The sequence below is a fragment of the Myotis nattereri genome (assembly GCF_964212035.1).
Source record: "Myotis nattereri genome assembly, chromosome: 16".
NCBI classification, from domain to species: domain Eukaryota; kingdom Metazoa; phylum Chordata; class Mammalia; order Chiroptera; family Vespertilionidae; genus Myotis; species Myotis nattereri.
The window spans coordinates 47,823,547-47,840,088 of NC_138091.1; the positions used below are offsets into that span (position 1 = coordinate 47,823,547).

General features: G+C 38.3%; 1 protein-coding gene across 4 annotated transcripts in view; it reads right to left on the bottom strand.

Annotated features, from left to right (window-relative positions):
- The window catches only part of FBXL20 (F-box and leucine rich repeat protein 20), a 62,961-nt gene that overhangs the window by 17,517 nt on the left and 28,902 nt on the right, over window positions 1–16,542 (bottom strand). For 2 of the 4 annotated variants that reach the window (XM_081108800.1, XM_081108801.1), the window contains exons 3-6: window positions 12,376–12,430; window positions 9,620–9,694; window positions 6,904–6,998; window positions 5,000–5,068 (exon numbers count right to left, since the gene is read on the bottom strand). In XM_081108800.1, the coding sequence (XP_080964926.1) occupies window positions 5,000–5,068; window positions 6,904–6,998; window positions 9,620–9,694; window positions 12,376–12,430 (294 nt within the window). Of the gene's footprint in view, window positions 1–4,999; window positions 5,069–6,903; window positions 6,999–9,606; window positions 9,695–12,375; window positions 12,431–16,542 lie in introns of all 4 variants that reach the window. The other 2 variants (XM_081108802.1, XM_081108803.1) reach the window with 2 other exon arrangements.

The window sequence follows — 16,542 nt, forward strand, 5'->3', positions numbered from 1 at the left end:
CCTGGCTTCTGACCTTACGGCAGTGATGGCGAACCTATGACACAGGTGTCAGAGGTGACACGCAAACTCATTTTTTGGGTTGATTTTTCTTTGTTAAATGGCATTTAAATATATAAAATAAATATCAAAAATATAAATCTTTGTTTTACTATGGTTGCAAATATCAAAAAATTTCTATATGTGACACGGCACCAGAGTTAAGTTAGGGTTCTTCAAAATACTGACACACCGAGCTCAAAAGGTTCGCCATCACTGCCTTAGGGTAAAGCATTCAGTGTTTCACCATTAAGTATGATGGCTAGCAGTAAGTTTTTCATGGACACCTTTGACCAGATTGAGGGAATGCCCTTCTCTTCCTAGTTTGTTGAGAATTTTTATCATGAATGGGTGCTGGATTTTGTCATGTGCTTTCTTATCTAATGATGTACTAGTTATCCATTGTTGTATAAGAGATTGCCCCAAAGTAAGAAGCTTACAACAGCACTTATTATCTCACAGAGTTTGGGGCCAGGAATACCTGCACAGGCAGTTCAGCAGGGTGCCTCTGACTCAGGGTCTCTCACAAGACTGTAATCAAAGGACTGGCCACAGTTGTAGTCATCTCAAATATTAACTGAGTACAGATTCCCTTCCAAGCTCATTTAAGTAGCTTTTGGCAGACCTCAGAAGATCCAACTCGAGGTTCACTCATTTGGTTTCTGGTAGGCTTTAGGTCCTCACTGGCTCTGGGCCAGAGACCTCACTTCTTAGACACATGGGCCTCTCCACAGAACTACTCAAAACAGGGCAACTTGCCCAGCTCCCCCCGCAAGTCAGAACCCCGAGCAAAAGTAGAGCAAGACAGAAGTCACAATCTTTTTGTAACCTAACCTCCAAAGTGACACCCAATCTCTTTTGCTGTTTTCTGTTGTTAGAAATGAGACCTTAATTAGGTCCAGTGCATGCAGGGGACCTTCACAAGGGTGTGAATACCAGGGAGGTAGGAATTACTTGGGAGCCTTTTTAGAGGCTGCCTATCACACTGGATCATCATGTGGCTTTTGCTTTTATTTTCTAGAGGACAGTAAATCTCATCAGTTACCTACTGTTATATAGTCCAAAGTCAAGAATTGTTCTGACATTTTTAAATGTCAGAGAGAGTAAAGGAGAAAGAGAAACATGGATTGGTTGCCTCCCATAAGTACCCTGACAGGGATTTAACCCAGACCTGGATATGTGCCCTGACCAGGAATTGAACTGCCACCTTTCAGTGTATGGGAGGACACTCCAATCCACTGAGCCACACTGGCCAGGGCAAGTCACCCTGGCTTTGAACTAAGTCTGAGCATCTGTGCGTTGTCTCAGTTTCTTTTGTTCATCTCTTAAGGTGTCCAAAGCTTCATTATTTTATACAAATTTGGCTTAAGAAAGGTTTCCTAGGGACACTTTCAGATACGAAATCTGTATATGTATTTAAAGCTATACACTTTTCCCTAAGAACTTCACTGCCTTTGGTGCATTTTACAAATCTCAATGTTGTGTCTTCATTATCACACAGCAAAACATATTTTCTAGTTTCCTTTGTAATTTATTCCTTGATCCATAGGTTATTCAGAAAGTGGTATTTAATTTTTACATTATTTAGATACTAGAGGCCTGATGCACGAAATTCGTGCAAGAGTAGGCCTTCCTTCCCCCAGCTGCTGGCACCGGCTTCCCTTGCAGCCCTGGCTTCATCTGGAAGGTCTTCCGGAAGGATATCCAGTCTAAATAGCATATTACACTTTTATTATTATAGACATGTTGTTGATTTCTACTTAAATACTGTTGATGCTATAGAACACATTCAATAGGATTTCAATTCTTCTGAATTTATTGAAATTTGTTTTATGGCCCATTACTTGGTGTGTATTATTGAGTATTCCAAGTGCACTTGAAAAGCTTATTCTGGTGCTTTTTGGTATAGCATTCTATAAATGTCAATTAGGACAAGTTTGGGGGGGGGGGGCAATAAAATTTATATATATGGCCGGAACCGGTTTGGCTCAGTGGATAGAGCGTTGGCCTGCGGACTGAAAGGTCCCAGGTTCGATTCCGGTCAAGGGCATGTACCTGGGTTGCGGGCACATCCCCAGTAGGAGATGTGCAGGAGGCAGCTGATCGATGTTTCTCTTTCATCGATGTTTCTAACTCTCTATCTCTCTCCCTTCCTCTCTGTAAAAAATCAATAAAATATATTAAAAAAATAAAATAAAATAAAATTTATATATATATATAAAAAGGACAAGTTCACTGATAGTGTTGCTCAAGTGTTCTATAATTTTACTGGTTTTGATATACAAATTTAATCATTTACTGAAAGATGAGGGCACCACTTAGTATCTTTTGCATCCACTCTTCTTCCTGAAGTTTACATCATCAGCTGATATTAATAACCACTTCAATGTTCCTGTGACTAGTGTTTGTAATATTATATCTTTTCCCATCCTTTTAATCTCTATATTATCTTTAAGTTTTCCTTAAAATTCTTTAGCATATTTGTAATTGCTATTTTCAAACTCTTTATTGTTCAATTTTATAATCTCTGTCATTTCTGTGTCTGTTTCTATTGGCTGGTTTTTCTTTCTGGCTCTTCTTCTAGTATCATTTCCTGCTTCTTTGTGTGCTGTAATTTTTGACTGAATCTGAAAATTCTGTATGTGTGGGAGGGTTGTTTTCCCCAGGGAGACCACAGAAGGAATAGAAAGAACAGACTCAGCCTTTAACTTTTAGAAATGCCTACTTATTGATTAAATAATATAATGCCTAAGATGTTTTTCAAAAGAAGATAAATGAGGGGGTAAGGTGACACAAGACTAGCCATTAAGTAATAAATTCTCAATTATCAATTTGAAGATGGCTGATGGGTTCAATTTTGTCTACTTTGGTATATGCTTAAAATATGTTCTAAGAAGTCAAAAGTCAGAAGTAGTAATTTCTCTCTGGTGGTTATAGCTTCAATTTGGTATGGCTGGGTTCATGTGTTTTGTTTTTGTTAGGGACTGCTTTGATTTCTTTTTAGCTTAATTCATGCTTTAATTATGTAGAACATTTACATGGCTATTAAGGTATAAAACATGATACTTCAGAAGTCTCTTTCATTCCTGTCTCTTGGTGTTCTCTCTCCCAAATAGTAACCATTTTTATTAGTTTTTGATTACCTTTCTATTGCTTTTTCTAGAAAATAAGTATGACTATATATTTGTATTATATCCCCTGGCCCTACAAAAGGTATCTTATTATACAAATTCTGCAGCTTGCTTTTTTAACAGTATGTTCTGTCAACCACTCCAGTGTACTATAGAAAGATTCTCCTCATTCCTTGTTGTTGTTTTTTTGTTTGTTAATCCTCACCCAAGGATATTTTTCCATTGATTTTGGGAGAGAGTGGAAGGGAGAGGAAGAGACAGAGAGAAACATTGATGTGAGAGAGACACATCTATTGGTTGCCTCCTGCACGCACCCAACCAGGGCCAGGGAACCTGCAAGCAAGGTACATGTCCTTGACTGGAATCAAACCAAGGACTCTTCAGTCTCCAGGCTGACACTTTATCCATTGAGCCAAACCAGCTAGGGTTCATTCCTTTTTTTTAACCAGACATCTACTAATAGACATTTGGATTGTTTTCTGTCATTTGCTATTAAGAATAATGCAGTAGTGCCCAGCTGGTGTGGCTCAGTGATTGAGCATCGACCTATGAACTAGGAGGTCACGGGTTCGATCCCCAGTAGGGAGTGTGGGAGAGGCAGCCAATCAATGTTTCTCTCTCACCGATGTTTCTATCTCTCGTTTCCTCTAAAAATAAAAACATTAAGAAAATAATGCAGTATTTGCTATTACAAACAGTAAAAATGAATAGCTTTGTACATAAATCGTATTAGATTTTTGCCAGTGCATCTTTGGTATATAAATTCCTAGAAAAATGTGTAAATTATATGTCACTTTTTAGATACCAAGTGGTCAAATTCTTAATCTCTATTACATTAAGTATTCAAAGGAAAAAATAAACAGGTAATTTATCTAAAGTAAATGTTGGGCTACTGGTATAAAGTAATGGTTGGAGGAGGGGTTAGTAAATTGCCTCTCCTATTAAAGATTTCCAAATCAATTCATAGGAGTTATACCTGTTAATAACCATAGTCCCAGTCTTTCAAATACTTTCCTATGTTAAAAGTGAACAATGTTGTGACCTCAAAGAAAGAAATAAAATAAATAATGTGCCCCTGTGCTTGGAGTGTCATCCACTTTCCTTCATTCAAGCAATTCTAAAAATATCTCTTTTATGAGGACTTTTTGGAACAGGAAAATTCAGTGAATAATTCTGGCGTTTTGCTGTGAAAACATAATTTGCCAATGGTTTCACTTCACCTCACAATAGGCAACAACTTCCCTATCTAATATGTAAATGTTATTTGATACATGTTATTACCAATAGATATTCTTGAGCTATAAAAATGTTTACCTTTGATGTCTATTGTGTCTGTGATGATAAACTCTCAAGAATGAAGGATCAGAATTTATTTCTTTTATATTATGACCAATACAAACACAGTACATTCAAAGTCATTTAATCAATACTCTCAATATTGATTATCACAATGTTTAGTCCCAGGTGTAAGATTTTACATGTTTTTATAAAATTATCTGTTTACCATGTCTTCTGAATGACAGCCACTAGTATCTTCTTGAAATATAAGTTGTCCTTGTCCTAGTAATTTATATCATTATTATCCCTACTACATATTCAATGATTACTGTTTTTAAATTTCACTTAAAAGATCAAGATAGGATTTGCACCAGATTCCAAGATAAATGCCTTATTTCATTGCTACTTTAATGTTACTTTCTCCTTTTAAAATATCTTTCTTTTATAATACCAAAATGAAATTTGCTAAGTGTATTCAGTAGCATGCATTTAAAGCCTCTATAGGCAAGACACAAAGGGCTATGATTTACCCTTCTAAAACACAAAATACTTACGCGTCTGTAGTCTTTGTACACCCATTTAAATTTAGTACTTCAATGTTCCTACAGTTTTGTGCAAACGTCCTTCACAGGAAAAAAAAGCAAAAGGTTTGAAATGAAACAGGCACAATTCTAGTATTTAAAAAGTAATAAAGAGCTGTAACCGGTTTGGCTCAGTGGATAGAATGTCGGCCTGCAGACTGAAGGGTCCCAGGTTCGATTCTGGTCAAGGGCATGGTACCTTCGTTGCCAGCACATCCCCAGTAGGAGGTGTGCAGGAGGCAGCTGATCGATGTTTCTCTCTCATCGATGTTTCTAACTCTCTATCCCTCTCCCTTCCTCTCTGTAAAAAAATCAATACAATATATTTAAAAAAAAAAAAGTAATAAAAGATACATATTGTAGGGAGCGGTTATAGGGTTAAGCCTTGGACTGACCTATTGGCAAAGCCACAAACAAGTCCCAGCTTAGAGGGCACAGCCATCTTAGCATAATTAGGCTTGACCTTATGAGCTCCCTAGATCTTACCTGGATAGCTAATGGGCTGAGGGAGATGCAGCAAGTGCTGCCAAAACAAGTGAAACTCACAAGAACATTGTAACTATGGTGACCACTATCTTGTTTACCTCTGGCTATAAAATAAAGGCTCAGCTTGCTGTCTGGGTCTCTCTCTATGGCCTCAGCCAGGCACAGGAAGATCTAGACCAGTGGTTCTCAACCTTTCTAATGCAGAGACCCTTTAATACAGTTCCTCATGTTGTGGTGACGCCCAACCATAAAATTATTTTCATTGCTACTCCATAACTGTAATTTTGCTACTGTTATGAATCGTAATGTAAATATCTGATATGCAGCATGTATTTTCATTGTTACAAATTGAACATAATTAAAGCATAGTGATTAATCACAAAAACAATATGTAATCATATATGTGTTTTCCAATGGTCTTAAGCGACCCCTGTGAAAGGGTCATTCAACCCCCAAAGGGGTCACGACCCAAAGGTTGAGAACCGCTGACCTAGACTCAGCTTATTCTCTTTGTCTATCTTTTCTACATCCTTCGCAATGTCCCCCTCAGGCTCGCCGAACCCTTGGCTGTGCTGACACGGCACAGTATATGTATATGTGTGTGTGTGTGTGTGTGTGTGTGTGTATGTATGTATGTGTGTGTATATACACACACACATATATGTATATATATGTATATGTATGTACATATGTATATTATTGGTAATATTGAATATTGGTACAAAAGTAGTTCGCAATCACAAATAAATTAATTTTCAACCATAAACACTTCTTTTGTGGGTGCAGGGGGTTAAACCTCACCTGAGAATATTTTTCTATTGATTTCTTAGAAAAAGTGGGAGGGGGAAACACAGAGAGAGAGAAACATTGATATGAGAGAGACACACTGGTTATCTCCTACAAGCACCCCAACTAGGGCCATCCAGGAATCAAGCCTAAATCAAGCTATGTGCCCTTGACCAGAATCAAACCCCATGACCCTTCAGTCTGAGGGCTGACATTCTATCCACTGAGCTAAACCAGCTTGGGCTCAACCACAAACTTTTAAGATTGATCTTTTTGTCAACCAAGGTTAAAATTACCTTAACTTTGAGAAACAAACAAAAACACCCAAAATTTACTCAAGGCTTCAAAAGAACTATTTATGATATGGGGAATTTGGCTTTTTTGGAGGGGGCACTAGTTCTTGTTTTATTCTCAAAACCCTATATCCCACTACTGGATATCTTTGTGCTATAAGCAATGTATGTGTTTTTGAGTTCAGAATAGCTTAAAGAAAGCAGTAACTTTCTTTATAAAAAGCTTAAAACCATTTTAACCTTTTCTGGATGAGATGGTGCCTTCTTTACTTCAGTTATGGAAGATGAGTTAATCAATAGTTACGTTCTTACCTTAATGCATTGTCTCCTACTCCCAGACACCCACGAAGACTTAACTTTCGTAAAAAGCCCCCACATCTTTTTGAAATATTCTCCACTACTCGGCCCTGTAAAATATAGACAGGTAAACAAAAGATAAGTCATCACATTGATTTGGAAAAGAATACATACTCATTTTAAATAATTTATAAACATAAATAAGAGGCTTCTATTCATTTTAAAGAATGAGTTATTAATGCAATAGGAAAATTTCAACTTCCTGTGAAAAAGCTTCCCTGATTATCGCATTTACTTGAAACATGCCTAAACAAACCCCATATAGCTATTTACTTTACACAATTTGTAAGATACTCTCTCTTTCAGGAAACGGTACTCTATAGTTCTTTTATGCCTATATTAAGGCATATGTCTATGTAAGGTCTTATGTGTATACTAGAGGCCCGGTTCACAAAATTCACATATGGGTAGGGTCCCTAGGCCTGGTCGGTGATAAGGGCCGATTGGGGCCTTCTGGCTGCCAGCCAGGGCCTTCCTTTGTTCCGCACCGCCCCCTGGTGATCAGTGCATGTCATAGTGAGCGATAGAATTCCCGGTTTCCCAGTCGAGCTCCCGCGGGGACACTTTGCATATTAGCTTTTTATATATATACTAGAGGCCCGGTGCACAAAAATTTGTGCACTTGGGGGGCGGGGTGCCCCTCAGCCCGGCCTGTGCACTCTTGCAGTCTGGGGACCTCTCGGGGGATGACCACCTGCTGGTTTAGGCCCGCTCCCTGGGGGGACTGGGCCTAAGCTGGCAGTCAGACATCCCTCTGGCAGCCCGGGAGCCCTCGGGGGATGTCCACTTGCCAGCGGGGAGCAGACCTAAGTTGCAGTTGGACATCCGTAGTGCTGCTGAGGAGGTGGGAGAGGCTCCCACCACCACCGCTGTACTGGCAGCTGTCAGCCTGGCTTGTGGCTGAGCAGAGCTCCCCCTGTGGGAGCGCACTGACCACCAGGGGGCAGCTCCTGCATTGAGCATCTGTCACCTGGTGGTCAGTGTGTGTCATAGGGACCAGTCATTCCCTGTCGTTCTGCTGTTAGGGTCAATTTGCATATTACCCTTTTATTACATAGGAGTGCCTGGCCAGCCTTGGTGAGGGGCTGATAGCCGTTTGCAGGCTGGCCACAACCCCCAGTCACCCAAGCTCCCAGTGGAGGCTGGCTGGAAGCAGGTATCTGAGATTTACTTGTCTTCTATAATTGAAACTTTGTTGCCATGAGTGGAGGCCTCAGCTGGCTCAGGGCTGGCGGGAAGCTTGGCTTCCTCCATAGCCTGGGCAACCAAGCCCTCCCGCTTGCTCCAGCTCCATGGCTGCCGGCCGCCATCTTGGTTGGGTTAATTTGCATACAGTCGATCTGATTGGCTGGTGGGTGTGGCTTAGCGCGTAGCAAAGGTACAGTCCATTAGCATCCTTGTCTTTTCTTAGTGTAGTTATATATATAAACTAGTGGCTCGGTGCATGAAATTCATGCACAGGGGTGGGGAGGGAGGGATCCCTCAGGCCAGCCGCCACCCTCTCGCAATCCCAATCCAGGACCACTGGCTCCTAACTACTTGCCTCCCTGTCTGCCTGCCTGATCGCTCCTAACTGCTCGCCTGCCTGCCTGATCGCCCCCAACTGCCTCTGCCTCTGCCCACGCCACTGTGGCTTTGTCAGGAAGGACGTCTGGAAGGTCGTTCAGCTTTTATTATTATAGATTAAGGTAGACTACCCAACTGCCCTTCTAATTAAACTGCAGCCACTGAAAGATATTAACTCTATTATTTCTGTATTCTTTCTAAAGTGCTTCCTGTAGTATTATAATTACAGCAGAGACTCAATGAACACCTAACAAAAGCTTGCTGAATGATTGTGTGAGCCATGTTGCTTTAAACAGTCACTTCCATTAGATTAAATAATGGTGAAAAACATAAAAATACAGTTTAATGTCAATGTATAGTATTTTAAAGGCACTTTTAAAGATAAGGGAAAGTTCATGTGAGGCTTTTTAAAAAAAATCCTTACATGGATCTTCAAGATAATTAAGTTCCAGTGAAATTTATTTAATTCTTATAACACAATGAGGACTCTTATCACTCTTTTGATGAGAAAACCAAGGACCACAGAGCTCAAATTGAGGTTAAAACAATTTCAGTTTAAGCTATTATGCTTCTCCATTTTGGAAATAATAAACAATACTAAGAGATAAAATATGGGAGAAAAGGTGTGTGTGTGGGGGGGGGGGGTCTCTCTCCAACAAAATAATTCAATAAATGACTTTGACTTTATTCTTTTATTCATTCTCCACAAAACTATCTATAATCTTTCCAAGAACCAAAACGCCCATCTCAAGAAGAATTTATGCAAATATCATACCTCAACAAGTTAACTGATTCTTCAATAAATATAAAAAGACTTCCTTAAAATGAGTAAATACAGGTTCATATTTTCATCACAAAACTTTTTAAAAATTGCTTTTTTCCTATTAATACAAATAGTACTATTTCAATTAAATAATTCTGTTCATTCTCAAAGACTCAAAGAATAAGTTCTTGGGAACATTACAGGCTCCCATGAAGTTCATATGCACCAAAATTAATACTTTGTCTCTCCAGGGAAAGAAGATTTATATGGTTGCACTAATCTGTTCCATGCTGTAATTACATCTTAACAAGAGAAATGGGGCCACACACCACATAATTATACCTCAATATCCCTCTGGAAATCGAACAGGTCAATTCGCTGCCAGTTACTGCCATCCAGAGCCAGAACATTCCAGGCCTATTTAGAAGAAAAAGAGACAGAATGAGCAGGAGCATGGAACAAAGGAGAAAACCCAGCAATATTCGTGTTCACAATTCATTCTACTAATGACTGAAATTGACGGAAACATTTCTCAGTCCCCCACCATTAACTCTCAATAAGTCTGCCTTCTTATTCATACTTTATTCTCCAATGAGATTATCTCATAAATGAGTGGGTAGAGCTACAATAGATTTTAGGGGCTTGGGGAAAGAACAGGCTGTAATATGTATCATAGCCAGAAACTGTTTTCTAACTGGAAGATTCTAGTTTCTCATCCCAAAGAGATAGTCCAGCTGATGAAAAGTAAGCCCATTATTCTATCTCTCAACAAGGATGAAGATGAGGGTGAAACTAAAGAAAGAGGACAGTACAATGAATATTGCTATGTTCGATACCTATTTGCTATCCATAGCATCACTTGGTCAGACTTAAAACTGTGATATGGTAACCTGGGACTTTGAAAAGACAGCACAATTTCTCTGTATACCTGACAGAGCCTTAATGCTTTCCTTGAGACCAATTTGCTCACTCAGGCGTGTTTTTCAATTGGTCACTTTTCCCTCTAACTAAGTTCAGTGATCACTGCAAAACAGTGAAAGTTTAAGACAGTGGTTCTCAACCTTCTGGCCCTTTAAATACAGTTCCTCATGTTGTGACCCAACCATAAAATTATTTTCGTTGCTACTTCATAACTGTAATGTTGCTACTGTTATGAATTGTAATGCAAATATCTGATATGCAGGATGGTCTTAGGCGACCCCTGTGAAAGGGTCGTTCGACCGCCAAAGGGGTCGCGACCCACAAGTTGAGAACCGCTGGTTTAAGACTTCTCATACATTTCTTCAGTAAGCTAAAGGGAGGTAAGAAAGTTTCTAAACTTTTCAACTTTTCAGGATCTGGTGGAAAATGATTCAGAGTTAATTTGCTGTATTTTAATAAGAAAGTCTTTAAAAGTTTTCCCTATTGAGTTTAAAGTGTAAACAAAAGTCTTAATATTGTTGAGCTATAAACTTAGATTATCATCTCTTATTATAACATTCAAGACATAGATTTATGCTGGAATTTTTAAAAACTATGTATACACTTATTGACCACAGAATAACTGTCACACAATCAGTAAGAAATAAGTCAGGGATATGAAAGTAAACAAAGTTATTATTCTAGAAATCTTTAAGGTTTTCTCGGGAGTTCAATGTTACTTTTCTTTTCGTAGCTTCATATTTTTCCAATGGTTTCTTAAATGGCTAGCTATGGGAGATAACAGATAAAACTTTTAAAGTTCATATGTTTATTAGATTCTTGGGCTAAATATACTGATTTGGTTTGATATTTCCCATTTCCTTACACTACACTTTCTCTAGCAATAGGAAACATGCCAAACTGAGACTGAAATTCGGAATGACAGATTTCCTTCTAGAGTCTTGTTGTTTTTTTTAACAAATTAAATACTTCAAGTACAGAGAATAAGGTAACTACTGATGTACTAACTATCCGGATTTACTGAAAATGGGCATTGTGCTTTACTTCTTTTAAATTAAAATGTATTAAGAGGGAAGAAAAACCTGCAAGTGAAAACAATTAAAATTCACTCAAGTCAACATTGCTAAGATTAGATACAATAACTAAACAGGTTTAGACACTGGTCTGAGTATTTTGTTTCTCAATGATGACCTCAGATTCATATGGAGACAAAAAGCCATGTCACTCAAGTACCAGGGACAAACTGTCATAAATCATTAAAACACTACTGATTGTTTCAAAAATAGCTGACGCACAGATTTAGTGTATGGCTATTAGGATGCAGAAATTACATTAAAGATAGCAAGACAAAGTGAATTTTCTATGGCAAGTTTTGTGTTTTGTTTGAGAGTGGTGTTGGCAATTTGAAGAAAAACCTAGGTCTACCTACAAAGATAAACACAATCCTGGATGGTATGACATAAATGTATTACATATCCAGGACCTAGGATTGTACCACTGTCCAGTTTATAAAAAGATGATAATTCTAAGTACACACTCCTTTTATTAGGCTAATTATTCTATATCTGTATTACAATAGAGACTAGGAATGGTTCATAAAGCAGTTTTTCCACAAAAGAGTTTCTATTCTTTATATTAGTGGCAGCCAATAAGATTATGATGTTTCACTGTTTTGTCATGGCAAGTCACTTGGCAAAAATGGGTAATTAAGTATAATGTAAAAACTGACTTTGAGGATGGAATCTGGTTTGCTCTACAATTTAAAAAATCTAGCTATTACCTTTGAGAGAAAAACAAGGGGAGGTGACATGCAAATCAGACTTCAAGAGCCTTCCGTGTGTGTGTGTGTGTGTGTGTGTTTGTGTGTGTAAAATTAACTAGGAAAACATAATGAAACACTGTTTTATTACAATTCTCAGTAGAGACCAATCTTTTAATTTGTATGTTTAATACTTTTTCCTGGAAGATGTTTCCTGTTTGTATTCTACAAATAGTCAAGACGGTACATGTAGTAGAACTGTAGAATTACAGAGATTTGGGTATGCCATGGGTGAAACAACATCCTTTGAAACCCAACATTCAACTAACATCTAAAGTAAATAGTTTCCCTACTTCAGAAGCTTATTATTATCAGTGTCAGGAAGGGGTACCCCTCTAATTATGTCAAGCATTCTTACCCTGGAGACCTGAGCACAGCGACACAAGGTAACAACATCCAGAAAAGAAAATATCCTAAAAAGAGATAGAGACCACTTTATTATAAGATAAAGTAGAGCAATTTACAAAAATAATACTGCCCATCCAATTTAATAATGGACCGTATGTGCAAAGCTTATAAATTCTCTAAAATAAAGTATATTACAAATGACATTTAGGGTTAGGGGAAAAAATCCTCAACTACAATACTATATACTATACCAAAAATAAATCTGTGCCTCAAATCTTATAGTACATTTGAATCAAAGACCTTTTGTCACCCAGCTGGCAGTGGTTGAACATTGATCTATGAACCGGGAGGTGACGGTTCGATTCCTGCTCAGGGCACATGCCCTGGTTGGGGGTTTGATCCCCATGGGGGGGTGTGCAGGAGGCCATTGATCAATGATTCTCTCTCATCATTGATATTTCTATTTCCCTCTCCCTTCCTCTCTGAAATCAATAAAAATATATTTTTAAAAAACACCTTTTGTCTCTGTTCACAAAAGGGGAAACAATAATCTCTCTCTTATCTTTCCCTCACTCCCCTCTTCTACCAACTCACACACACATAGTATATACTATTACATGATAATTATGTTCCAACACTTCCAACAATTGAAAAAATAATGAAAAATATTGTAGATTCTTTAAAGTAATAATAATCCTCATTCTGAAACTGCTATCATAACTAACTTGTTTCATAGCTAAAAGGGCATGTGTGGGCTCAAGCAGCCTTATCCTTCATGTCACTTTTACAGTTATCAATATCATCTTCAGAGGAAATCTCTGAGGAACAAGTCACTTTACAGTAACTCTTGGAAAATACACAAGACTCTTTGTCTTATAAACACTGACATTCATTTATCAAGAGGCCCTCCTAAATAAATGCATATGGCTCTGCTCTGAAAGGGAGTACAGTCAATTCTGCTAATTGATTTCACATTATGCAAACAGTGGATTCCAGCTTGCTACCACATTAACAATAAACTTTGTTTTAAAAGGGAAGGAAGAGAATCAGTAAGTTAAAGTTAAGAGGAAACAAGAACACTTGCTTAATTCACTGGTAACTTGGCTGTGGCCTTGCATTTACAAGGAAATAGTAGGGTCCTAAGAACACAATTGTTGCTGTAACCAGTTTGGCTCAGTGGATAGAGCGTCGGCCTGTGGACTCAAGGGTACCAGGTTCGATTCCGGTCAAGGGCATGTACCTTGGTTGCGGGCACATCCCCAGTGGGGGGTGTGCAGGAGGCAGCTGATCCATGTTTCTCTCTCATTGATGTTTCTAACTCTGTAACTTTCTAACTCTCTAACGCTCTTCCTTCCTCTCTGTAAAAAAATCAATAAAATACATTAAAAAAAAAAAGAAAAGAACACAATTGTCCTCCGTGTAAGTTAATATATGCTGGAATCAATGATGTATGATGTAACTTAAAATCTAACCAAACCAAATGCTGTACAATATTTACTAAACTGTATTTTTTTAAATCCTCACCCAAAGGTATTTTTTTCATTGATTTTTAGAGAAAGTGGAAGGGAGAGAGGGAGAGACACATTGATTGGTTGCCTCCCACATGCACCCAACTAGGTCTGGGTGCCCCTTGACCAGGATTCGAACCTGAGGCCCTTCGGTGTGAGGGGCTGACACTCTAACTGCTGAGTAACACCAGCTAGGGCTTAAACTGTATTTTAACAGAACCCCTATATAGTCTCAATATCTCTCCCCACAAGATATTTATCAATAACAAAGAAAAATAATTTCACAGTGGAGAAACAGAAAAACACTTTCTTAACTAAGTGATCAAAGTTAGTATCACCAGTAATAAGCATATTAACATACGTGCTTATGCGCAACACCATTTTTGTAATATACCTGTCAAAGTGCATAACCTAATCATAAGGAAACACCAGACAAAGCCAAATTGAGGGAGTCTATAAAGTAACAGTTCAAAAGTATTAAGATTATGAAAACAATAGAAAGACTAAGGAACTGCCCCAGATTAAAGAAAACTAAGCAGACACGACAATTGAATGGAATGTCTAATCCTGGAATGGATCCTGGGCAAGAATAAAAGATATTATTGGGACAACTGAGGAATTTGAATAGGTCTGTAGACTAGTTAAGAGTGCTATATCAATGTTAATTTCCTAATTTTGATAACTGTATTGTTTAATTATATAAAATTTCAGTTCTTAGGGAAGGGTATTCTCAAAACTATTTTTGTAGCTTTTTGTAAGTATTTCAAAATGAAGAGTTCAAATAAGAATAGCTAAAAGATACGAAAAAGCTTAATAAAAAGTAAGCTTTCCTTCTATTCCTATCTTCCAGTTATCCAGTTTTCCTTCCCAGGGCATCTGTGGTTTCTGGTCATGCTCTGTATTCTTTAAACAAAATTTAAACTTTAGGAAATATCACATTCAATAAATTACAAATACCCAAATTGAATTTATTAACATTTATATTGATCAATTATCTGCTTGATGTAATGTCAAAGATATCAAAAAAGCCTCTTTTCTATTTGTCTTAATGCTTTAAACAAAATCGATGTTTTATATGCTTAAATGCATTCATAAGTAGTATGTTTTATGGTATCTAGTCATTTCCTTCCTTCTCAGGATATCAATTTCACTCTGTCTCCAATTTAGGAAGGGACTTGTTCCCATCAGGAAGTACAGAATCGACTATTTGGAACTCAAGCTCATTTCCTCACAGAAATCATTGGTAGTTAGGTTTCCTGTTTAGGTTAGGAAGCAGTCAATTTAAACTATAATGCCAGATCATGAGGGGTATTGTAGGCCATAGTAAGAAATTTGGGTTTCATGGCAAAAACAGAAAAACATAAGCCATATATGGTGTGGCCAGTTAACAAGGAGTCAAGTAATTTCCCTAAATCTTAGTGAGTCTTAAGGTAAACTACAATAATACAATGTAACACTGAGCATTCAAATAAATGTCATTATAAAAAAAACCTAAAGAATGCCTTAGTATACTCAGCTTACAACAGCAGTTAAGAACATAACCTACCTAAAAATATATAGCTAAAATTTTGCTGAAATTTGAGGGATACTCAAGACATTACGTAATATATTCAGGATTGTATATTCTCCAATGGCCCTGGGCAGTCAAGGGTGTATTGCTATTATCTTAAGCTTTAGTCAACCAGCATGTACATAAGCAATGCTTCCAGGGAAAAACTCATTCCAAGTTCAATTCCGTTATTTTTTCTTAGTATCTCCAATGTGTAAGGTACTACATAAATATTTATAGGATACTAGAGGTCCAGGGTCCCTCGGCCTGGCCTGTGGGGATTGGGCCGAAACTGGCTCTCTGATATCCCTTGAGGGGTCCCGGATTGCGAGAGGGCGGTTCTCGGGTGACACACCCCGGAATTGGGCTCCCTCCTCTCTGGTTCCAGGTGCGTCACCTGAGAACCGCTGCTGCCAAGTCACCATAGCTCGGCAGCTCCTGCACTGAGCGTCTGTCCCCTGGTGGTCATTGCACGTCATAGCTACCGGTCAGATGGTCGGACGGTCGCTTAGGTTTTTATATATATAGATAGTCCGTTTACAGAGATCTTACAATACAGTGGAGGACTTAAGACATGTAAATCCTTGCCGAAACCGGTTTGGCTCAGTGGATAGAGCGTCGGCCTGCAGACTGAAAGGTCCCAGGTTCGATTCCGGTCAAGGGCATGTACCTGGGTTGCGGGCACATCCCCAGTGGGAGATGTGCAGGAGGCAGCTGATCGATGTTTCTCTCTCATCGATGTTTCTAACTCTCTATCTCTCTCCCTTCCTCTCTGTAAAAAAATCAATAAAATATATTTAAAAAAAAAAAAAGACATATAAATCCTGAAGCAGGGACAGGCTGGTTATGGGCTGGCTAGACTTGGTAGCAAGCTAAGAACAAGAAGTGATACCTCTAAGCACAAATAACAACTTCTTACAATTGCAAGTGAGAATACACCTTTCTTTCTCAGTCATGGTATTTCACATAAGTGAACAAAGAATGGTGTGATTAAGTGCCTAAATAATGGATAGTGAAAATAACTTCCCTAATGCCTGTTTCTTCCTAGGTGATTCCTAAGTCAGGTATGTAAATTAGGAGCTGTGTGTTTTATGTTATGGGTGACCCCAAATGTACTTTC